The sequence below is a fragment of the Myodes glareolus genome, chromosome 7, assembly GCF_982192425.1.
Source record: "Myodes glareolus chromosome 7, mMyoGla1.1, whole genome shotgun sequence".
In the NCBI taxonomy this organism is placed as follows: domain Eukaryota; kingdom Metazoa; phylum Chordata; class Mammalia; order Rodentia; family Cricetidae; genus Myodes; species Myodes glareolus.
Window position 1 is genome coordinate 73,484,125 of NC_142032.1, and position 25,357 is coordinate 73,509,481.

The following is a 25,357-nucleotide window of genomic DNA, read 5'->3' on the forward strand; positions in this document are numbered from 1 at the left end:
TGCATGGCTTCCTTCCAGGATGGCCTATAACCTAAAAGCTGAAATCAACCCTTCTCTCTCTAGGCTTCCTTTGGTCTGTGTTTTATCACAGCAACACGAAAAAGAATGTAGCAGCTCTCCCGGATTCTTCAGTAAGTCGAAGGGATTGGGAGCTTTTCCTCGGCCGAGGGAAGCATTTGCTTACCCATTCTTTCCTATAAGGAAATGTTAAGATTCATCCTGGACAGCCTGGACAGCCTGTCTATTTTTCCAAAATAATCACTGGGAAGAAACAACCTATAAGGTGCAAGGTGTGTCTGTTTGTCTGTCTGCATGTTCATGTGCACGTGTGTGCACATGTGCAAGTATGTGTGTGCGTGTTGCATGTGTGTGCATGCGTGTGTTCCCATGTGTGCGATGTGGGGCACAGCCTCCCTTCCTACACCGGTGTACTTAGCAATAAAAGCACCTGGCTAAATCAAGAATCCTCCTGTGAGTGTACCAGGGGCATGGCACACATCCAGGAAGTATTTGGTGAATGAATGAAACATTTTGTACAAGTCCATGAGGGGGGAAAATGGAGTAGCAATAACTCAGACATACATATCTGTATTTGCCTCTAGTCTTTCTTAGGATGAGGCTGGAACAGGTGAGAACAGAGCCACGTGACTGCTACACTGGTTACTATTCTTAGCCTCCCTTAGGATGCCTAGCCGGCCAGACTGCTCCCACGGCTGGAGCTCTGCCGCCTCCCTGGTAAGCTGCACACACCCCCTCGCTCGCTAGCATTTAATCAGCTTGTCTCACTGTTGCCACATTCTGACAGTCTCACGCCGGAGGTCTCCATAATATTTGCTCCTCAGTGTCCACTCCATGTCTTCTCAAGAAGATGGCTTAAGATCATGGTCATTTAAATGATTTCGCCAATACGTTCACCACCTCAGTGGAAGATGCTGCCCTCAGGGCTTAGGCTGGGCCAGTGAGATAGAGGATGTGGATACAGGTGAATAACAGTCCCAAGGAAAAGGGAAGGATCTAGGGTTTGGGGCAATGTTGGGTAGATGGAAGTGTGATGTTCGGGGTTAAATGCGCATCAGTATCCAGAGAAGTGTCTGTGCACTAGACACTGGGAAGAAGGCCCGTGGGTCGGCTCCGACACTGGGAAGAAGGCCTATGGGTCAGCTCTGACACTGGGAAGAAGGCCCGTGGGCCAGCTCCGACACTGGGAAGAAGGCCTATGGGTCAGCTCTGACACTGGGAAAAAGGCCCGTGGGTCAGCTCCGACACTGGGAAGAAGGCCTATGGGTCAGCTCCGACACTGGGAAGAAGGCCCGTGGGTCAGCTCCACGAAGCCCATCCTTGGTGGAGGGGCCCACACTTCCACTCCCTCCTAGCACATCTTCCTCACACCTTCACCACAGCTCCAATGAGTCACCACACAATAGCTCACTCCCTATCTCCCTGTGCGAAGACAAGAGCTGACCTGCAGCCAAGTGGTAATTTTCCCTGCGGGCATGACTCATTGGAAAGAGTGTCTCTGGGATATTAAAAGACCGGGGGAGGTGGGACTAAAACATTTGGGTTTCAAGCAAATTATATAGAAACAGAGCACAGCACACACAATTCTGCCACCAATAAAGCTTTCCCCAAATAACAAGACAAGAAAAGAGCAGGCTTTGCAGTTAGCATGCTGCCCGGATGTTACAGGAATGGATGAGATGTTTCATAACAAGCCGCAGGAAACTTGGCTCAAACAGGTTAGTTTGCTCATTAACATGTGAAAACATACTTATCTGTCAAGTTCCCATGTACAAAGAACATGCCTCATCATGCAAAGAGGCCGCGATTTCTGTTCCTGCAGGATCATGGACCAGAGAAGACAGCCGGGTTCCTCATAGCTTGCTTTCTAGAGCAGGTTCCTTACAACGACTTGGGATCGTCTCTAGCTACAGGGTCACCACACTCACCCACCATCTGGGATGTATGGATATGAGTTCACATTTAAAATAAATTATGGTTTGCTCTTAAATATTCCCCTTAAGCTCATGGGCTAGACTTGGTCACTAAGGATGGAGAAACCTTCAGTTTTGGGCCTAATGGGAAGGAAAGAGGCCTCTACTGTCTGTTCTAGGAAGTGATAGCGCAACCCTAATCCTTACTTTGCTTTTGCTTCCTGGTCATCATGAAGTGAGAAGCTTTGTACCCACCACACTGCTCTGTGTCCACACGAGCCCAGGGGTAACAGAGCCAGTCAACCATGGATGGAAACCCTTGCCCCTGAGCCAGAATGGACCTTAACTCGGGGAAATGGCTCAGCAGGTAAACTGCTCACCATGCAAGCAAGAGGGACTGAGTTTGGATCCTTAGAATACATGAGGATCCAGGCTGGGTGGCGCATGTGTCTGTAACCCAGGGATCCTGTGGTGAGATAGGAGACAGAGACCAGAGACAACCCAGTTTGATGGCCAGCTCACCTATTGCATGTAACTGCAGACAAGAGACTTTGTCGCAGACAAGGTGGAAAGAGATCAACACCCAAGGTTGGCCTCCATCCCCTGTACTCACACATAAATCTGTGTGCACACACATACTTTCCATACACATCACACCCATGTATGCTTGCACATGTGCATGTGCACACACCCACACACCACATACAGACATACACATGAGACACACACAGAGAGAGAGATTAAAATAAACAAGAGTCCTTCAGTATTATGCCGATAAGGAGAGGTAATGAGTAGAAAGTTTTCTCAGGGGTGCCTGGTAAGACACACTCAACGGGCACTCAGTATCATCACTCTAATCACTAGTTTTTACAGTATAAGAAGCTAGATTCATGCTAGGAAACTTCTGCCCATTCAAATGCTTTTGTTTTTCCAGAAAACCCAGCATTCTCTATGCAATCTATAAAAATAGAAGTAAAAACCTCTGGCCAGATGTTTTAAGGTCAGTGTAGCACGGTCATTTTCCTGTGCAGCAGGGTCATTACTGGGCACACCAGTTCCCCAAGCAAGTGCATATCTCAGAGCAAAACAACCGTGTGCAATCGTCTCTTCTAAGGGCTCTGAAGCATTCTGTCACCACGGGCTTCACCCTACGCTCTCCAGATGGTGCTAATGAAAAGCATATTACCGACATCTTTTTCCTTCACAATATTTTTTTTAAAAAATATTTATTTATTTATTATGTATACAATATTCTGTCTGCGTGTATGTCTGCAGGCCAGAACGGGGCACCAGACTTCATTACAGATGGTTGTGAGCCACCATGTGGTTGCCGGGAATTGAACTCAGGACCTTTGGAAGAGCAGGCAATGCTCTTAACCGCTGAGCCATCTCTCCAGCCCCTTCCCTCACAATATTTTAAGCTAGATAGAAAGATAGCTCAGTGAGTAAAGATGACCTGAGTGTGAATCTTGGGGATTCCCAGAGAGAACTGATTTCTACAAGCTGTCCCCTGACCTCCCTGCACATCCGTGGCTTGCACGTTCATACAATAAATATGTGAATGATTAATCAATTCATTAACATGGTTTAAACCAAAATACATACGTTTTATCGGTCAACGTTAAGGTGCATTACCTGCTAAAAAATGCCAGCATGGTCTCATGAATTGGAATCGCCTGGACCTTGCTGTTCAGCTGCAAGTAAACCCACATGAGTAAAGTTTTCAGGAGATGGAACTCACTAAAGGTGAACAACCTGGTGGAAAGGGCAGATGGAGAAGAAACGTTAGGACTAGGAGGGACCGGTCACTTGTAAGAGAAAGGAAAGATAGGAACGAGTCTGCGGGGGAGACACAGCCAGCCAGAGTCTGTAAGTGGCCTCGGGCAGTGAGATGCTGAGTAACCTGTTCAGGGTGACTTGACTCAGCTGAGGGAGAGCTAGGAACCAGAGGTTGGGCCCTGAACTCTCAGCTACCTGCCATGCTGCTACTGAAGTGTTCTCGTTTGGCGAGCTCTCACGGAAAGCTGCGTTCTCAAGTCGTTATGGGTTTTAACTGTAACCCCATAGCACACAAGCCTCTGAAAGGAGAGAGATGCACCTAGCTTTGAGAGCTGCTGAAGTTGGTCCCAGCCTTGTGTTTATTTAATATTTCAGTCTGTGTTCATTGTGGCTCTTCGCGTTAATCTTGATTCTGACACATTGCACACAGATATTTAATAAGTCAGGTTATTCAGTCAGCCATTGCTCCTTCTCACCTGCTAAAACGTGCAGCCAGAGTGTCTCATTGGCCCCACTGGACCTTGGCCTGTCTAGAGGCTGAAATGAATAACTTTCTTAGTAACTTTCTTAGAATGAATAACATTCTGGGCTCAGACCCAGGCATGGGCCCGGCACCTCTAGGGTATGGCTGTGCTCTCGGCTCTGAAAGGGCAGTCCTAGCTACTTCTCAGAATGGCAGTGGTGAAGACCGGCGGAGAGACTGTGGCTGTAGCTGTCACAGGTTAGCATAAGAGGACACAAATTCATCATGGTTCTGGAGGTCGGAAGTACAAAATGGCGTTCACCGGGCTCTGATCATAGTGAGAACAGGATCGGCTGGTCCTTCCTGGAGGTTCTGAGGGAATCCTTCCCCTACCTGTCTTGGTACTGGGAAACCATCCCCTGGTTTTGGGCCCTTCTTTGGCAGAGTCAGCAATGCAGCATCTTCCAATCTCCTTTCTCTCTCTGACTCTTCCCTTGCTCATGTGGTAAGAGTCTTCCTGTGATCTCCTGGGCTGACCCCTATGACCCCAGGGTAGCCTTGAATTTTGAAGTCAATTAATTAGCTGCCTTCATTCTACCTGCAACCCCAACACGCCTTTGTCATGTACTCGGACATAGGCAGGGGTTTCAGGGATGATTGGGCATCCTTGGGGCCATGACCGTGCTGACCACACACAGACAAAGTGCTTAGGGCAGCGTCTGGCACATGACAGTGTGTTCAGCAATAGCAGGTCTTCCTCAAAATGGCAGTGATGGTTCTTGGCTTCATAGTCCAAGCTGTGGCCACAGCAGCAGGAGGGGTCTCCTCAGGAACCCACTGTACCACATGGTGTGCTGGCACACACCTTTAATCCCAGCACTCGGGAGGCAGAGGCAGGTGGACCTCTGTGAGTTCCAGGACAGCCAGAGTGACATAGTGGGAAAAAAAAGCCCACCGTATCCAAAGCCACCGTAGCCTTCTCTAAGCCCTGCTGACTCAGCTGTCAAAGGAACTGTTTAGACACTTCTTAAATCCACCGATACGTCTGGTGTCAGACCTTGGGCAGAACACCTGGTTATAAGGTACATAGCCTCTTCATCCCCCACCTCAAGGGGTCACTGTAGGTGAGAACCAAGCTAGATCATGTCTCAAAGAGCAACGCAAACACCACCCTCCCACCTCACATACTATTTCTGGACACGTTGTAATTACTTCGTTCCTTTTCCTTGTTCCCAGGCCACCTACAGATGCAGAGGCTTGAGTCTGGCCAGACAGAACCAAGTTGGTCACTGTCTGGGCCACAGCAGCAAGGCGGGAAGGGGAGGCATTTCTTAGGGGCAGGTGCCATGTCCCCATAGAGAGTTTAGTCAGCTGGGTGTGGGGGGAGCAAACTGTGTGGTTTCTAGTGTAGACGCTACATTTGTGGCCTTTTAAGGCTAGAAAGTTTCTTGAGTTCTTAGCAAGGACGAGTCAGAAGTAACAAGAGGGGTCATCTGGGGTTCATCACATCCTGGCTTTTATTAAGACGTTTGCTGAAGCTGAGGTCTCTGCATTTAGGACGACATCAGTCTCTAAAAGCATTTCCAGGCATGTCCAACCTGCAGCCCCACCCCACATGCCGCATGGACCCCAGGAGAGTGATAGATGCATTCAGATATAAAATCATAAATGTATTGAAAGCATTGTGAGATCTTTTTCCTGTTTTCATAACTTCATTGCACACTTCTTAAGCTTGAACATTGTAGGTGACAGTGCTGTCTCAACGTCAGTCGCACGTGACATGGCTGCATTAGCTCTTGCAGGAAGTAGCCAGGAAGCGAATATTCATCCACGCTTTTATTCATCCAAGAGCTTTGAAGACTTCAATGCTGATGGAACTCAGTCTCCTGCCTTGCACTGTGCAAGTTCCCTGGTATTTGCTTGCAGCTACTGCAATGCAACTGATATGTGTTCTTTAGGAGAAAATCATGGTCGTGCACTAGACACTGACTTTTTATTCTGGTTTTCAAGGAAAATGCCGCACATAAACAATAGACTTCCTTTCTGAACACTGACCATAGAGAAAGCCACGCCCACATGAACAGGCCGTGAACAAGGACGTTCATTGCTGCTCTGTTTGTCATAGCAAAGAACTCATAAAATGAAAGACCTTTAGAAAAATAATGAAAAGAGATGGTTGTGGATTTGTTCCATAGGACCCTGCACAGCATGCAGAATTAGAAAATCTGATTAAATACATCATCAGGGGTTGGGAGGGAGCACATGGCCCAGACTCTGCGAATAGGTTGTGGTACCCCCCTAGCACTGTAAGGATACTGTTTGGGAAGGCAGCATAATGCGTTATTTGCAGATGTACAAGTATGCAAATAGAGTTCACTCACGTGATCAGGGGGCCTACAAGCACCTCCCAGTAACTCCCTTCTTTTTAGGAATGGAATTGCACTGGGGAAAAGAGGGGAATTGCTTTGCTGGTAATAATTTGTTGTTTGTTTTGTTTTGCTTTTTTGAGACTATGTTCTTTTGGCTGGCCTGGAGCTTACTATGTAGACCAGGCTAGCTTCAAACTCACAGAGATCTACTTGCCTCTGCCTCCTGAGTGCTGGGATTACAGGTGTGTCTTTAACCACTCCTGACCTGATATTCTGATCTTTCCTTCTTTCTTTCTTTCTTTCTTTCTTTCTTTCTTTCTTTCTTTCTTTCTTTCTTCCTTTCTTTCTTTCTTTCTCTCTCACTCTCTCTCCTTCCCTCCCTCCCTCCCTCCTTCCCTCCCTCCCTCCCTTCCTTCCTTCCTTCCTTTCTTCTGACTTTAATACATGTGCCAGGACATGTGCATGCACACATGCATGCATGCTTGCACATGCATACACACACCCAAATAAATACAATACAAAATTTTAACATTTCCAATAAAAAGCAGTAAGATCAGCGTCCTTGTTGGTCTTGACCATCAATCAGTAAGAGAACGGGTCTCAAAGGTGTACTAGAATCTGGTGACTGCCATGGCTCCGAGAATATTCTATCCTGGGTTCAAATCCAGCTCACCTGCTGTGTGGAGTGAAGGGGACACACAGTTTTGATTGATCCTTCATTTCCCATGATCTCCATCTCACGGGATGAAAACTATCGGTGAAAGGACCCAGCACACTGGGTTGCTGTGAGAATGAGTCCTCTGGAGACCCGTTCAGAGTGTTCTGTATTTGACAACGCTCAGTAATTGGTTGGCATTGTTCCTGTTTGCCAGAGAAGGACCAGCTTCAGAAATTCCATGTATGACAGTGCAGCATCACACACATGTCATAGCGTGGGACAGGTGTGACAAGGATGACAGGGATGTCTTTCTTCTTTAAACAATATTGTGTGTGTGTGTGTGTGTGTGTGCGTGCGTGCGTGCATTCCACGGTGTATGTGAGTGTAAGTGCGCATATGTTCTGATCTGTGCGAGGCCAGAGAACAGCTGTCGGCACTCAGCTCTCACCTTCCATCTTGCTGAGGCAGTAGCTCCCTTGTTTCAGCTGGACTCTGTAGCCCAGGCTAGCCCTTGAGCTTTTAAGTCTCCACGATCCATCCCATAGTAGGAGTGCTGGGGTTACAGATGTGCACCACCACATCCAGCTTCTTACTTGGGTCTGAGGACAGAACTCGGGTCATCAGGCATGCATAGCAAGCACCTTTAGCCCCCTGAGATACCATCTCACGGTGTCTTTTGTTTAGGGAACTCATGAGGTTCTGAGCTTCTCTGGCTTACAGATAGAAAGCAGGGGATCTTGGAAACAGAGCGACTGGGCTCTCTGTTGTAGGGTACCCTTTTCCGTAGCTGGGCACTGGATAGCCCTTGGGGTTTCCAGGAACACAGAACTTGGAATGAGGTTTTCATAAATTAGAATTAGGAGAACAAGGGTCACCTGGTGGTGATCTCTACAAGGAAAATGAACTGGGAACTACATTCTAGGCAAACAAATTAAGTCGGAGGCCCAGGAGGTCAGGAAAACCGTATATATTTGTATATAGTTTGCAAAATGGAAAGTAAAACTGAAAAGAGGTGAGGTCAAGGAGAAGGGGCTTTCAGAGAGGAAATGCTGGACAGTCCAGAAGTAGAGCCTTCTGCTGAGAAAAGACCATTGCTCCTTGTGTCTTTCTCACTGGCTGGGGGTGAAGTGACTGATCAGCTGAGTGGGGCCCAGGAATGCTCCAACCCTCGCCGTGTGTGTGTGTGTGTGTGTGTGTGTGTGTGTGTGTGTGTGTGTGTATGCGCGTGGGTGCGCATGCATGTTCTGGGCTCACGCAACCTCTCGGGACATGTATCCCAGGCCTGGTTGACTTCTTTCTGGGAGGCCTCACTTCCAGGATGAATAGGAGAGGATGTCATGTTGGAGGCCGGCTGTGGGCCCAGGAGCCGGCAGAACTCTATTAGCTCTCTGCTCTAAGAGGTAGTGACTTCAGTGTCGGGGATGGGGGCACGGAAGGCAGTCCGTATGGCGCCTGGTGAAAGTGTTCAGTTACTGGAGGTGGTGCTCCCTCTGGGTTAGACGTGGGAAGTGGGGGTGCCAACCCTTCTCAGTAACTGCCCTGACAAGATACCCTCTAGTCTGGTCACATTTACTTTTTCTTTCTTTCTTTACCTGTCTGTCTGTCTGTCTGTCTATTTTGAGGTGTGCGCTTATACGCTTGTTCATGTCTGTACATGTGTGTGTAGAGGCCAGAAACTGACATTACGTGTTTTCTTTCCTCAAACACTCCCTCTCTACCACATTTCCCGAGAGGACCTCTCACTGGCCTGGCGCTCACCGACTGCCCTAGACTGGATGACCACTGGGCTTCTGGGATCCGTCTGGCTCCACCCTCCCAGCATGGAATTGCTGTGAAGCCAGTGGCTGCTGAAGGTCCAGACCAGCTTGAGAGAGGAAGTGAGGAGTCTGGGTTGCTGAGTCTCTGCTCACTTCAGGCTGTGTGAACCGAGGATGCAGACCCTCAGGCAGTAAGCCTCCTGCACAGGGCTAGAAGGACAAGCTCCAGTTTCCACCCCATGTCTGCCAGGTTGGCGAGTCTAGACATTTGACACGTCATGCTCCGGAACTATTTTCCTGCCGGGTGAGCATGTTGTCAGGCCTGTGCCATCACCCATGTTCTGGCTGTGGTCAGATGTTATTTTTCCCCCGTCTTTTTCAGTCAAACGTTACCAGTGTGGGACAGCTCAGCCTTTCCTGAGAGAGGGATGGATGGTGTTATGTCATGTCTAAGGACGCCATGTTTACACATTCTTCCGTGTCCTGACCTTTGCTCTGTTGGAAGGTGGAGCACAGGGTGGTGGGTACAAGAGTGGAAAAAACACAGGGAGCTAGAGCAGAGTGCCTGGAGCCCACGGGCGCCCTGCTGCTCCTGAATGGCTTCTGGGATCCTGTTAGATAATGGACCCTACCTTGCTGCCCTCCTTCCTCTGTTCATTTGAGGACATTGGGTGTCACAAGATAAATCTAAATTATGGAATAGGTTAATGATCCAGCATGGAGCTACACACGCGCGTGCACACACACACACACACACACACACACACACACACACACGCATGGAGGCCAACAGAGGTCACCCAAGGACATCAGGTATCCTCGTCTATCATTTCTGTGCCTTGTTCCTTTGAGGCAGTGTCTCTCCCTGACTGTGAAGCTCACATTTCTCTTATAGCCTGGCAGCCAGCAAACCCTAGCGATCCCCTCATCTCTACTGCTCTCCAACACCGGGGTTGCGGGCGTGCATGGGACCATGCTCAGTTTGTCAGCAGTGCTGGGATCTGAACTCAAGTCCTCTTGGCTGTAGAGAAGGCACTTTTACTCACGGAACCATCTCAGAGTCCCCTCGACACAGAATTTCTAAGATCAGGATACTTTCTACCGCATAAACACGACAAACATCTGCATTCTTTAATTTTACTGTGAATATTCCTTTAAAGTAGAATATGATCTCCACCTCTGAGAGTCACCCAATGGGAGCATCTCTTTAGAAAATGCCTGTGAGCACCAAGAGCCATCTGAAAAGAGTCCCAAAGAGGCCTGATGTTCTAGCTGTCTTTCTGTGGCTGTGATCTAACACTGTTACCAAAAGCAACTAACTCGGGGAAGGAAAGTGTTTATTTCGGTTGGCACTTCTAGGTCACAGTCCATTAGCGAGGAAAATGAGGACAGGAGTTCAAGCATGAAGCAGCAGAACCCATGGAGGAGCACCACGTATTGGCTCTCTCTCTCTCTCTCTCTCTCTCTCTCTCTTCCTCTCTTCCTCTCTTCCTCTCTTCCTCTCTCATTCTCTCACTCTCTTGCCTTGGTTCACACCCAGCTAGTTTTCTTACATGGCCCATTTGCTTGGGGATGGTACCACAGAGGCTGGGCCCTTCCGCATCAATCAAGACATTTGTCACAGACGTGGCCACAGGCCCAGCTACTCTGTGCAAGTGCTCAGCTGAGGTCCCCCGTTCCCAGGTGACTCTAGGTCGTGTCGAGTTGACAATAAAAATTAACCAGCGTACTTGGCAACCGAATCTAACATGTGGTCTGAAACTAAGCCTTGATTTAGGGGGAGAGACAGCAATGCCAGTAGGGCCAGTGATACCCAAGTATCATGCCAATGGCAAGTTTCCTGAAGCTGATAACTGTCTTGTCATTAGAGTTTAAAAAATTCTCTTTCTTGGGGCTGGGGGACAGGTGGAGATGGCTCACAGGTTAAGAGCACTGGCTGCTCCTCCAGAGGTCCTGAGTTCAATTCCCAGTACCCACATGGTGGCTCACAGTCATCTGTAATTATAGTCCCATGGGATACAACACCCTCTTCTGGTGTGTGAATGTACATGCAGACAAAAACCACCCATATATATATATATATATATATATATATATATTACACACATATATATTACACACATATATATTACATATATATATATATATGTAATACATAAATACAGAAATCTTTAAAAAAGATTCTCTTTCTTAGGAAACCATCCCCAATGGCATTTGGGGTGAAGGAGCACTTGTACATAGCTTACCCCAGATCAGAGAGGTGTGTGAGTTGTGTGAGTGTGTGTGTGTGTTTGTGTGTATGTGTGTGTATTCACATATATGTAAATAATGAGGCAAACAGGACAGGGACCGAACACAAAGGTGGATGACTCAGGGCAAAGGGTGTACCTGGGAGTGAAAGGGGTTTGGAGGAGTTTTTCTACTCTGTGATGGAATAAAGCCACCCACACTCAGTAGAAAACAAGCTTCAAGTCTTGATCTTTTCCTCGGAGAGTGCTAAGTATGGTGTGCTCCTTGCTCACAGTGTTGGGCAATCATACTGACAAGGCATCCCTGTCAGCCGAGAGATCACACAGTGGACAATGGACACCCTGCGGTGGTTGTGAGGTCAGGGAAGTTAGAGGCATCCCGATGCATTTTCAGGGTGGCTGTGCACAGCTTAAGGTGCCTGGAGTCAGAGGTGAACCACTGCAAGTTGAGAAGCCAGGGTTCTTTGCACTATTCTTGCTTTTCCTGAAGATTAAAATTTTCAAATAAAATATTTTTTAAAAGAGGAATTCAAAAGAGACCGTCCTTTCTTCTCGGCAATTTCTTTTCTAGAAGTATAACATAAGGAAATAATCTGAGATGAGAAATCTGCACTGAAAGCCAGTAGCTGAGGTGAGAGTGTTGGTAAAACATTAGGAATCAGCTAAAAGCCAAGAGCTGCCTGTGGCTCCCTAAACAGCTGGACAAAGGAGGACACAGCGCTTGGCAGGACAGGACGGGGATTTCAGGTGGAAGGGAGCATGCACAGTGTGGCCACATCTCTGCAGAGAGTCCGAGGAAGGTCTGTGTGTGGCTGTGTCAAACTGTGAGATGGTAGAACCAGATTTCACTTGTGGAGATCAAAGCCAGAAGCGAGATCAGCATTGGAGGTAGGTGTATCGTTAGCGGGTCCTGCCATGGGCCGTGAGAGATGATCGAGGCTTGGCCTTGGGACGGCAGAGGCACTGTGGAGTACTCAGTTTGGAAACAGAATTGGCCTCATGGTCTAGGTGAGATCAAAGTAGTAGCCAGAGGAATCCCAAGGTTCTCATGTGTTCTGAGGACATTGCGCTAGGAGAGGGGTGGGCAGCAAAGGCAGGGGGCTCTGAGAGTTGGGTATTTAGGTTTGACAGAGAGGTTAAACAGGCAGTTGGATATTCAGGCTTCAAAATATTCAGTAAAGGAGTAAGGGACTAAACAAGAAATCTTGTTTGGGGTGAGAAGTTTTTCTTTTCTTCTTCTCCCTTTCTTTGTTTTCCATAATAAACATGAAAGAATGTTGTCGGGTTTCTTCCTCTTTTTTAAAATAATTTAAGCAATAGTCCTTTGCTTTTCTGACCTAGTCAGGTAATGAGACAGCTGACATCAGTAAGTCCTTACCTAGGAGGGTAAAGAACTGACTCCACTTGTAATACCCTGAGTTTGGCTCCCATCAAAGGCCTGGTTATTCAGGAGAGCAGAGAACTGGGAACTAACTGGCAAGTCCACAGAGATGTGGGTCTGGCCATGGCTGAGATAGCTCCTTGTCCCCCGCAGCGCCTGCTTCTCCCCACCTCCACCCTGGGGGCAGCACACCAGCTCTGACCTGGGGGACTTCAACACCTTGTGCAGCAGATGCTGGGGGATGTGCCGGAGGTGGATCTGTGTCCCCACTAGAGGTACCAAGTTCATCGCCAGCCACTTCTCGCAGGCCACAGTGAGCTGCTCTTCCTTGTACTGAGGAAGCAAAATAGGAAGGCACTGGATAAAACATGCTTGGTTCCCAGCCCCCTCTGCTGGCTTGCAGTGACACTGCGTGCAGATGTGCCCGGTTTTCAGACAAACTCTACTGGGGTCGGCACGTGGGGGACGGGATGGGGGCCAGGGTGGAGGTGGGGAAAGATTGGGAGTGTGGAGGGGTGGGGTGGTGGACAGCATTATCAATCCTCAGAGTATTGAACTCCATCGATTTAAACTACTCCCTGTGAGGTCAGTTCCCAGTTATCCCTATGGCACGAATGGAGAAACTGAGGTTCCAAGGTGCCTTCTTTCTGTAATCGCACATCGTAACTGGTCCAGCTACTGTTCAGACTGCCTGAGCAGAGGCTTGCGTGCTGGAGAGCCTGGGCTGCCTTCAGCGACCCACTGCAAGTCTGGAGAAGCCTAACCCATGTGGAGTTCAGAGGCTACTCCAGCATACATTCTAGAAGCAAGAATGAAAAGACAGGTCCTATAGGGGAGGTGGGCACCAAGTCCCACCCTAGAAGCTATTGGCCATTGATAGCTGCTGGGAGATAGACTTTTAAAATCCGTGACCCCTGGTAAGTCAACCAGTCTCCAACAGCGTAAGGACAGCACAAACTGCAAGCTAACAGAGGACACTCATTTTGGTGGTTAGGGAAAAGGAAAGGATGCGGGAGAAGATGGAGGATGGGGTGAATATGGTTAATATACGCTGTAAAAAAAGTTAAGTATTTCTACTCTTGAGTTGGTGCTTTTGAGTAGCCATGTTGGAGTTCGGCCTCATGGATGACATCCAGGGCCCAGGTGCTCTTAAAGTTCTGGCATCCCAGGGCCCATATACCTCACCCAGCCACCCTCACCTTGCAGCCGGCCAAATAGAAGTTCTTGACGGTGCTCGGCATGAGTCTGTTCAACATCATGTTGACACACCTGTGGAGAGAGAACTGCTGGTACTGACGGCCCCACGTGCCGTCAGAGGAGGGAGGGCAGAGACTTTAGGTCAGCTCTAGGGTGGTGGCAGAGACCTCTCACCGGGAAAGAAAGGGAGTCCTTATTTTAGGAATTTGAGGCCTGTTATAAGAGCTCCAGGCTAAGGGAGGGAGTGAGGCCAGAAGGCGCTCAGACTCTTCAGACGGCACATGAGCAGCCTCTTTAGCAGAAAGTAGCATCGTGGCTTGGAGCCAGAGAAGCTTTGCCAAGATGGCCTCTGGATGCTCTCCTACCCAAGGCATTTTCTTCCCAACACACTGCTAGCTAGCCTCAAATATTATTCTCTTCTGTCCACAAACAGATCCCAACAGTATCTTTCTGATAAATGTCTCAATTCTTTCTTATAACTAGGCCTGATTTCCACTGACCTATTCTTCACCAAAATTCTATCTACTGATCACGCACTGTGTGCCTGACACTGGCCCAGGACTTTGGTGTACAAGGAACATAGCTAATGACCAATGGGAAGACACATGCCATCTATTAAGTACACACTTGAACAGATTACCAGGCTGTTATAATTAGCATATGTCCAAACTGCAGCTCAACGCATTTGTAGATGACATAGTGTCTCCATGTCAAAAGGTTGGACACCCTTGGACTAAAAGGCTAAAGCACAAGGTACCATGGGAACGCAGGAAAGAGGGAATCTGACTGTGCTTTAATGGGAAAAGCGATCAGGAACAGAAAGTGTGGAATTTAGAACTTGAAACAGCAGGACAAGGAAGTGGCGGGGGCCGGGATTGAGGGGCCAGTATTCTGAGAGAGGAAAAAGCACGTGGGAAGGCCGGTGGTAGAAGCAAGTGCCAATCCAAAAGGCAAAACAGGGATGACAGGATTGACGTGCAGAGGGAAGGGTGAAACCGAAGTGAGCTGGAGGCAGGGAGCTGTCGAAGGGTGACTGCCACATAGAAGGTGGCATCTCGGAAGTATCTGTCCCTTAACAGTTTTATCTGATGTTAGGTCACTTTCAGGCGTGAGGCACGTTTGCCTTACCAAAGAGGGCGCAGAGGGCAAGCAGCCACAGCTCTCTCAGGGCCTCATTGGGGCTCATTAGCACCCTGTGGTTAGTGTAAAATCAGCTGGGATCCACCTAAAGTCTAATCTGGTACTTGCATTTAGTGATGCTGTTTCTATGTCTGAGTGGACAGGTGGGTGAAGGCCAAGGTCTGTGTTTGGGATTCCAAGGACAGCCCATTGAAGTCAGTTCCGTCCTTCCGTCTTGGGGGATCCTAGGGATCAAACTAAAGTTCTGGAGCTTGGTGGCGTGCGTCTTTCCACTCTGACCCGTCTCACTGACCCCACATAGTCCAAACATATCCATCCATGAAGCCAGACTGGCCAGTGAGCAGGGGGCTCCCCAGCCCATGCCTCTAGAGAATGGCTTTCGGTGACATCTCTTTTGCTGTGGCACCTTTGCCAAGGTGAAAAAGAACAGAGGGTCGCTGTCCATTTTCCCTTTAGCAATCACTGAGAACCCTGAAGATGCCCATGACGGCTGCGCCACCCTGAGCTGATTTCTTGCTCTAGATTGTGAGGCAATTTTAACCCCATGTGACTCATCACGTTTCCTCTAGCCTTAGCAGCTGGGATATTCAGAGCTGGGTGTGTGGCGTACCTATGCTATGATAGACAAGTTTCAGTTTATTTGTCTTTGTTTTTTTTTTTCTCCCTTAAAAAAAAAAAGACAAAATTAAGGCATCCGGTTGTTTTCATTTCATGTCCTGACTTTAGAGCCTTTGCTAGAGAGAGGTAAGAAATAACCAGCAAATGAGTAAATTGATTACCTGGCCATGACCAAATTGCCCTCCACCTTGTGTTCTAGGATGACCTCACTACTGCCAGGAGACTTGTCCCCTCAGGGCTGGGTGTGAGGACAGGAGAACCCTGCACTGAGCTGATTCTAGGCCTACAGTAGTCTTGTTATGAAACTTAAGGGTCACAGCCTGAGTCCCAAGCCAGGTGCAGCCACCCAGCCTCAAGAAGCTAATTAAAAGTAGAGGGCAGAAAAAGAAGATTTCTTCTGCTAATAATTCAATTTATTGTTTCTTTCTGTGGGCACATTGGGAAAGAGAGATGAGATACAGTGAGCCATACCACCCCATGTCTGTCTTTGGGGTTCCCATGTGACGTTAAAGTTTAACTGGAAGGCTCTGCCCACCACGGACACATCACTGCCTGGGCTTCAGGCTCATCCCATATGGTTGTGTGACTGTGTGACAAGTTCTCAGGACTGTGTGGGATCTTTTTCTAGGATACAAGATCCCCTTACCCCAGCGGCTGGCACCTTTTTCTTCTCTTGGCATGAGATGCTTGGGGGAAATTTTCATCTCTTTCAAGTCCATTGTTTCTGTAGTCTGGCAGACTGAGAGGCACAAATGTCTTTTTAGAATATCTTCATTTCTGCCAGGGCATGTTAGAATTCCCCTACCTTCTGTTTTAGCACTCCTGGTTCCTAAGACTGCAAAACCATCAGGCCTCATCTTCGTGATTCCTGGGCTTCTTTTCTGCCCGAGTCTAGATCAGGTCCTCTCTTCCTCTCAGCTCCACCTCAGGACCAACCTCTCACAGTGCCCCAAGCGCGAAGCCCACGCCGCAGAGGGTTTCTGCTTAACCATGCTTCATGCTTCCGGTTTCCCACTTTGCCGACTAACCCAAGTGGAGGAAGTTGTTGATGGGACCTCTGAGGTCCTCTATGACCCGGGATCGCCCTAAACTCTGGATTCACCTTTCCCTTCCTGTTCTGCTCCAGCTACCCTGAGTCGTCTTGTGACAGTAACTCAGCTATGATCCCAGGCCAGGGACCAGCGCAGACATCAGTGCAAGAGCCTGTGCAGCGTCACCAGGTGACACACATGTGCACAGATCCCATCCGCGAAAGACCTCCAGAATGTGTGATTCAGACCCAAGCAGCTAGCAGGGTGATTGCTCATAAACCAGGACCTCAGCTGAGGTAAGCTGCAGTGTCTCATCTGTTGCCTGAAGTCACCATGCCGTAAGAGTGACCCGGGGGCACTGTTGTCCTCCTTCATGAGCATGTATGCACGTATGCGTACTCACGCGCACCATGCTCATGACCCCTATCAGTCGCACCATCAGTGTCTCGAACTCAGGCTCAGCTATGCGGCAGGCCCGACCTGACCTCCAACCTAGAATACCAAGCTCTCTGGGGTCTTCTGAAGAATCTGGGGCAGGCCTCACGTGCCCAGGCTCACGAACAGGTCCAGAGTCTTGGCTCGTTATGACTACAGTTCTTCCTGTTCTGACACGCAGTCCAAAACAGGGGAGGAGGCAAGGAGAACTGAGGACCTGCTCTGCTTGGCTCGTCTGTGGAGGAGGCAGGAATGTGACACTAACGGTCACACAGGGCTAAAGGTGCCTAGAGGCCTGCTTCAAGAGGAAAACCACCAAATATGTGTTAGGTGCCACACTAACCAGTGAGGCCGGCGGTTCTCAACCTGTGGGTCGCGACCCCTGGGTCACATATCTTGAGTATTAGATGTTTACATCATGATTCATAACAGTGGCAAATTACAGTTATGAGGCAGCAACAAGATAATATTACGGCCGGGGGTCACTGCAATATGAGGCGCTGTATTAAAAGGTGGCGGCGTTAGGAAGGTTCAGAACCACGGGACTAGGCTGAGCTAAAGTGGCTATCAGCTATGTCATAAGGAGGGTGGGAAGTCTCAGGCAAAGTCTGACCCTCCCATCCATCATTGCCTGCATAGTCAAGGCCAGCTTTCTCAGACAACCACAAACCACCACACCAACTAATTCTGACTTCAGTGGCCTCGCCTCCCGTTAGGAGCAGCTACGTGGCCCTGCGAGTCTGGCCACACGAACATACTGGAGGACTTTCTCAGACCCCAGGCCCCTCTCAGTGTCTCCCCTGCAGGCTAGCCCTGACCTCTGAGCCCCTACAGAATCCTTGGCTTGTGGGGCATCTGTATCCCCAATAAGGCTCTGAGAAACTGCAGTTGGAGAACCCGACCTGAGGCTTCCTCCGGTACCCCGGGAATGGGATGATGGCTCAGAAACATAGGTAGCATTCAATCTGAATGTGTGGCCTCTAAAATTAATTAGTGAAATCCTTCCAGATTCCCCAGGAGAAAGCCTGTCTTCGCCCTATCCAGAGCAGCTGGTGTCTTCTCTTGGCTTGGGTAGGATATTCATTCACTTATACAAACTGATGTTTGTCAAGGAGCTGTGGTACATCCTTGCAATCCAAGCACTCAGGAGGCTGAGGCTGAAAGATTGCTAGTTCAAGGCCAGCCTAGGCTATACAATATGACCTTGTCAGTTACAGCCCAAAGTAAAAACTCACTGGGGCCTGGGGAGGTTAATTGAGCCAGGCAGACCACCTAGGTCTCTGAATCGAATTGCATCACAATTGCATAGGGAATCATACAGCCACACGAGTCCACTCCAGGCCTGTCTTCAGGACCAAACAGATTCAGAAGGTATGCATCCCTGCAACTCGGAGAAGGAACAGGACAGTCAAGGAAGACAAATCCCACGCAGGGATTTCTACCTGGCGCAGGTACCCGTTCATAGGCATCAATGCACAGGAGAACTTGGAGATATGCTAGTAGGGAGATTTCAGAGGAGTGCCTTTGCTTGTCAAAGGCACAAATTGTCCTTGAAGTCAATCCTACCCAGCCTGGGTAAGTAACATTTGTGAGTTGCTAACTTCACTCCACCCTGCTTGACTCATTTCCTGTGTTGTGGGGATTTTTGAGCCATAGGCTTGCAAGTGCAACTGTTTGCCCATTGGTCCTGTTCTGCTTCCTTGGCATCCCGCAGAAGCCCAAGAAACAGTTCCGGGAGGAGCAGAGGCATGAATGAGGGTGGAATTAGCAGCCCTCCCACCCCAATCCCCAGCTAGGGCCCTAGAAGTGACAACATGGCTCCCTCACCCAAGCCAAGTGGGATAGCATGGTGAAGAACAGCAGGTCTGAGGTCCTGGCTGCTCTATTTGGAAGCAAATTTATGTCTCTCCGGCCCCAGCCTCATCACTAGGACAATTAGATCAGGAACACTGCCAGCTCTCAGGGCTGCTTGGGAGGTGTGGAGGGAGAATGATGGGGAGATACAGAAAGCCGAGAACCGTGTCTGACCATGGCCAACGCACCGTCCCCTAGCCCTCAGCAGATCCCAGGCAGTGGTTAGGGGATGAAGAGTTACAGTTTATGACACAAACTACCGAGGCACCTCATGAATGGGCAGCTCACTGAGAACTAAACCGGTCTTCACTGCCTGCGCATACAGCTGCTTTCAAGTCTGCAGAGAGAGCTCTTTGATAACTGGGGGCTGGTGACCAAGCCCCGTTGGGCTACGTCACTCAAGGCAGAAGTACTGAGACGTGCCCTCAGGTTCTCATGATATACGAGCTCCAGGACCCAGGTGACTTCAGGAGGCAGAAGCCTTAACATGGATCTTAATTCTCCTGGTCCTCCACTGGCTCCATGAGCTCACCTACTGGGCAGCCAGACCAATCAGCAGCCCAGGCGAGAAGGCCATGCCCCCAAAATGGGATATGGCCACATCTGATCTTCATCTTTACATTCATACAAACAAATTTTAAATTACATTAATTGACTTTGTGGGCAAGAGAGGAATATGCATGCCACTGTGCGCATGTGGAGGTCAGAGGACAACTTGAGGGAGTTAGTCCTCTACTTCCACCATGTGCGTCTTGGTAATTAAATTCAGGTCACCAGGCTGTGGCACGTGCCTGTACCATCTGGACTGCTTGCTGGCCTGATCTTTGCATTTTTCCCCTTCAAAAAAAATTTACGATGACTATATGCAACACTCTTCACAATTAAAAAATATTTTCAAGAATAAAGCAAGGTTTTATCTGAAGTGAAAGGTCTGAGGACAGGCAGAAGTAAGAAAGACAGCTTAGGAGTGTGTGTACTTAACGGGGAAAGGTTTTTATTCCCAGATGAACTCAGGTAAAATCGAGAAGAGAGCCGGCTTCGAAGGAAGTCACTTTGCATACCTGCAAAATCTCTTCCCATGGTAGGATCTCCCCACTTGTAATTCATTCCTGGGCATCAAGAATCACTTGACTGACATGCATAAGCATAATGGGGGGATGTCATAAACACCTAATGCATCAGTCTGAGTTTCACGACGCCCCTTTCTGGGTTCTAAGTCGTGCTTGGTACAAAGGGAACTCTAAGGAAGAGGAACGTTTCATGAAATGAGCCGCCAAGAATACTCCCAGATTGCACAGGCTGGCCTGTCCCTCCTGCCAGCCTTACTTTTTAAATAGGCGGTTGAACTGGAGGATGTGAGCAGAAGCCAGCACACCCAGCACGTTGTCCACATTCATCTCCACCTCGTTCATGTAGAGGTTCTTCAGGGCCAGGGCGAAGGCTGAGGAGGCAGCAGCAGAGGGGGAGCCATTAGTGTGGGATTTGTGTGCCCACCCGGCAGGCAGTCTCACTACTGCAGCGGGGAGCGGGTGGAGATGTTTGGAGGAATGGTGAGTGCAGACTCGGCTGCAGACTACCTAGGGAGACGACCCCCTCGACCTGCAGCCTCCTAGGGAAGCCGAGGATGAAGGTAAGGAAGGCAGATCCTCCTTTGAGCCTGTCTTCAGGGTTTGCGTGTCAGATAACCACAAGGCTAGCATGTCCCCCAGCCTGTCTTCCTGAACCTGGGGTCCATGGCCCCACAGGAATGTGTCCACTTGACTCTGTGAAATACACCTACATATCGGCAAGTGCACTTTATTCTCTAGATCCCTGGTATGGAGCTGAGTGATGGGTTTTCCTTGGAGTCTGAGAACTTCAGAAGAAACCAGGCCGTTCTGGGAAGAGCCAGGGTAACTTAGTGATTTAGAAACCAGGCTACCTGGCCAGAGGTCAGATGGACCTGGCCTCCTCTAAACACACCATGTGCCAAGAGAGCACTGCTATGCTGATGCAGTGTACTATGAAGACCACAAGCTGTGTCAGTGCTCCAGGGCACTATCTGCAGTGCTCCCTGACCTACCTACCTACAGACCTGTGTCATCACAGTGTGTCATGCAAGCTGTGCTCACACAGATGACTGATTGGGAAACCTGGGGGAAAGGTTGAACACTCTGCAGGAACCTTCTATTGCTGCTGGAAACCAGTCAATGGGGACCAGTGTGCTTGAGTGTGTGTGTGTGGGGGGGATATATCAAGTGCTGTTTGAGAAGAAGGGTAGGCCCATGGATGTCCCTATACCCTACAGGTGTGAGTTCAGTAAGGTAGCTTCCCCCAGGTCTGAAGGGAGCCTGAACATCCTTCCGTTCCTGTATCTTGTCCCCTGACCAGTGACCACATTGATCTTTCTGATTTCCTCTGTTTTTCCTAGTATCCCAGCCTTCTTGGTCCTACTTTTTCTGCACTGTTCATCTCTGTCTCTTTATATCTCTCTCTGTCTCTCTCTCTCTGTGTCTGTCTCTCTGTCTCTCTCTCTGTCTCTCTCTGTCTCTCTCTCTCTGTCTCTCTGTCTCTCTGTCTCTCTGTCTCTCTCTCTCTCTCTCTGTGTGTGTGTGTGTGTGTGTGTGTGAAAGTCAGGGGTTGATGTCAGGCTCTTGTTAATCATTCTTCACCCTATTTTGAGGCCAGGCCTCTCATTGAATCTCATCACTTTGGCTCAGCGGGCTGGCCACTGATGAGGGCTTGCCTATGTCTGCCTCCCTGACCCCACCCAGGACTTGGGCTACAGATGTGCTTGCTTCTGGTTTTCACTTGTGTGCCGATATCTGATCTTGGATCCTTGCACCTATGCAGCAGGTTCGGTACTGACTGAGCCATCACTCCAGTTCCTGCTCAGTAGTTTTGGGAAGGAGCAGGTATCACATATTTGCTGTGTTTTGCTGTTCATTTTTGTCTCTGGGAGGACCGTACAGTGGCCTTCTCAGAATGTGAAGATGGACGGACGGGTTACCTTACCAACTCTGGTGACTGCCGGGTCATTGATCTTCAAGGAAATCATGATCTTCTTTACAGGGGACCTTTCTTTGATCTTCTCAGGTGCCTGAGCTAATGAAGAAAACATAGTGTGAAGGCGGAGAATGGGGCCCCAGCACCATGCACATAGCTTGGGTCCTGGCACATGTCATTTGTATTTTTAGTTCGATTGTTTGGTGGATGCCTTTTAGAGGTACCTACTTATTCTGAAATAGTTTGGGACTCACAAGTAGCTGCTGAGTGTCACAGAAGTTCCTCTGTCACTCTCTCCCAGCCCCTCCCCCCACATAATATTAGCATTGATAGAATGGGTGACTGGATTCTGCATCGCGCTGCTGGGTGTGTATACAATGTCTTGCTCTGTGCCCCTCCCTCTGTCCTTCTTCCATTTCCCCCCATCTAAGCTGTGAGCAATTTGAGGGCAAAGCGGGCCTCATCCATTAGTTTTGGTGGCTAGGCTTTATGGGCAGAGCAAGTCGCAAGTGGGACCACCTGCTGAAGGCTGAGTAGGGAGCTGTGGCAGCCACATGGCGGCTCTCTTCTTTGTAAAAGTATTATTATGTCAGGTGGTGGTGGCACAAGCCTTTAATCTCAGCTCTTGGGAGGCAGAGGCAGGTGGATCTCTGTGAGTTCAAGGCCAGCCCAGTCTACAAAGTGAATTCCACGACAGTCAGGACTGTTTACATAGAAAAACCTTGTCTCAAAAAACAAATAAAATTCTCAAAAATGTTATTAAATCCTTATATCTGGGGCACATGTGTAGGCCAGTTCTCTTTTTCCACCATGTGGGTCCCAGACCAAACTCTAATTGCTGGACTTGGTGGTCCTGCTGAGTCATCTAATAAGCCCCATATAGTGGCTCTCGAGGTTTTGCCCCCTGCCACCCAAGAGTTCTGGGTGAAGGGATGGGCCAGGCAATTCACTGTTAGCTAGTCCATGTACTTGGAGCTGTTCTAAACTGAGGTTATGGGGGGGGGGTTTCCAAGATCATCCCTTTCCCCTTGGCACAGAGGCCAGAGCTTCACCTACGATCCCAGGAGCTTCCTGGCTTCCATGGCTTCCAATTTCTCCTTAGGTCCTAAACTTACCAGACTGGGTTTGTCTCCTAAATAGTGAGGCACTCCCTCCCTGCCTTTATCCTTCCCTAGGGGCCTACACATAGGTCCCCTTCTCAGAGAAACCTTCCCTGGCTGACCCCATAGGGAAGACAGCACTGTTATTCCAACTATATGGCCTGTTTCTTCTCCGAAGACCAACTTCCCACAACCTGCTGTTACACCGTGGATCTAATCTTACACTTATTGGGTAGGTGCATTGACGTTTCACTAGCCACGCCATCCCCAGGATGTGCCATGGTTCTTAGCTGAATGGACAAAATGGATAGATTCTAGCACCACAGAGCTCAAGATGGCATGAGGTGGGAGCCAAAGCGGAAGTGGAGCTGCAGAAAAAAAGGGTCAACAAAAGTTCCTTTTTCTCAGCGTCCCCTCACAACCCTCTGACATTCAGGAAGTACCCAGTATTTATGAAGTACCCACTAGGCACCATCCTTGCCTACCTCTGTACCCACTAAGGGCCAGGTTTTACCTAACTCTGGATCACTTTCCTTTTAGCCTGATTGCATGGTCTCCATATGCATGTTCTTACCAATTACTCCCCCCATTGCAAAAAGTAAAAGACATCACACACAAATGCCTCGCACACAGTAGACACACAGGAGGGGTTGGCTAGTATTATAACAGTTCATGCTGCTTGCCATTTTTTTAATCATTATTTTGGGGTATTTTTCTATCCCACTAGCTGCCTGGTATAAGTAGAATAGTCTATGGTTTTTTTTTTTTTTTTTGAAGGAAAGGACGGTACCAGCTAAGCCGGAGTGAGAGCCAGACACACAGGCTCAACCTCCCCTCCAGGTTAGGTCACCAACACCCAGACAGATAGGAAATTAACCATGCCCCTGACGTCTGTGGAAATCAGACCAGGTTGGAGTGCTCTTAGTAGAAGAGACCGTTCCCTTTGGGTGTCATCCTAAACGGTTGTCACTAGCTCCTAGTTCAGCGGTTCATCAGGTGGAAGAAGACGAGCAGCCATGGAACCAACAGAGTTCGGCTCTCCAGCACTTTTCTAGAAACCTTATCCATGCCAGCTCCAGGACAGTGCACAGACATTCCCAACAGGACCCAAGCAACGATTGGGAGATCAGTGTTCAGCCTTGGGACGGAGGCCCTGCTTCTTTCTAAAGGCATCGAGAAGGTGGTGGCGGTTCCATGGGACATGCTGGAAAGGCGTGTCCTGGCACCTCTTGGTGTGTGTGGTTATGAGGAGAGCAGCGGCAATCATGGACAGGGAGTTCTCATTACTATATGTTTTCTGAGATCTGCAGCTAGACCTTGTCACTAGCAGGGGTGTTGGGATAGAGGGGCGGGACCTAGTCTTTAGTGACACAATTCTAGACCCATGAAAGATAACATGAGCGCTGCCCTCTTCCCTACCACAGGCTCTCTTACTTTCCAATGGACTTCCCCTCTAAGCCATCAGAGTCTCCATCCATGGCTCAGTCAGCTGAGCTCTGGGAAGGTGGAGGAGTGCAGCCCTATTCTAGAGAACGTGAGGCAAATGCTAATGCTTAGGAACAGAAAAGACATTGCAAGAAGGGACTCGGGTTTTCATGCTTCTGTGGGGATGCAGAAGCCGCTTACATATCTGGCTCCATGCCGGTTCAGATGCTGTTTGGCCAAATGGGTGTAAACAGGTAGGAGAGTGTGCTCCAGGCTCAGGGAGGGCCACTGAGTGACTCTGGCTGCCTGGCGGCCTGCAGAACAGTAAGGCATTGCTTCCACAGCCTGAGGATGCAGCCCCACTCTGACCAGCATGCTGGCTAGCTTTGGGGACCATGGATTTTCCAGTTCACCTGCCTATGAGTCAGTCTGGAGGATAGTCAGGCTGGTGCCCGAAGAAGTTGGTGTTGTGACTGCTGAAGACATACGGACTAGGGAAGAGGAGGGCCAAGGTGGCTGGGGTGCAAAGAAGAGAGAATAAAAGAAGTGACCTAAATTCTTTTTGGAAGGTGACAAGCTGGGAAAAAGAAAAACAGAACAGCAGGGAAGGGAACAGAAGGAAAAACACACACATAAACCTCTAACCAGCACGAACAGGGAGAACAAGTCAGATTTCAGAACTGTGCTTTCCTTTCAGAACTTTTTCAAGAGAGTCTACATAGCCCCTCTTGTCTCCTCTAAGAAGGAGGTAGGCTCCGTGTTTTACATGGCTGGATAAGATTTGTTTGTTACAAAGATATTAATGGAGATGCACTGAGTACTTGCTCTGCACCAGGTATTGTTCTAGAACCCCTACACCTATTACCTTCTCTAAGTTCCAAAACCATACAACAAGAATTATTGCTCACTTCATAGCTGAGGGGGCAGGCTCGACACATGGTGAGCTCACACGATAGAGCATGATTTAATGTTAATGAAGATGACC

The 25,357-nt window shown here is 48.9% G+C and overlaps 1 protein-coding gene across 2 annotated transcripts in view; it reads right to left on the bottom strand.

Annotated features, from left to right (window-relative positions):
• The window catches only part of Btbd16 (BTB domain containing 16), a 49,536-nt gene that overhangs the window by 12,878 nt on the left and 11,301 nt on the right, over nucleotides 1-25,357 (bottom strand). For both annotated transcript variants that reach the window (XM_048455168.3, XM_048455166.3), the window contains exons 6-10: nucleotides 21,857-21,946; nucleotides 20,189-20,303; nucleotides 13,787-13,856; nucleotides 12,790-12,920; nucleotides 3,567-3,686 (exon numbers count right to left, since the gene is read on the bottom strand). In XM_048455168.3, coding sequence (XP_048311125.1) covers nucleotides 3,567-3,686; nucleotides 12,790-12,920; nucleotides 13,787-13,856; nucleotides 20,189-20,303; nucleotides 21,857-21,946 — 526 coding nt within the window. The remainder of the gene's footprint in view (nucleotides 1-3,566; nucleotides 3,687-12,789; nucleotides 12,921-13,786; nucleotides 13,857-20,188; nucleotides 20,304-21,856; nucleotides 21,947-25,357) is intronic.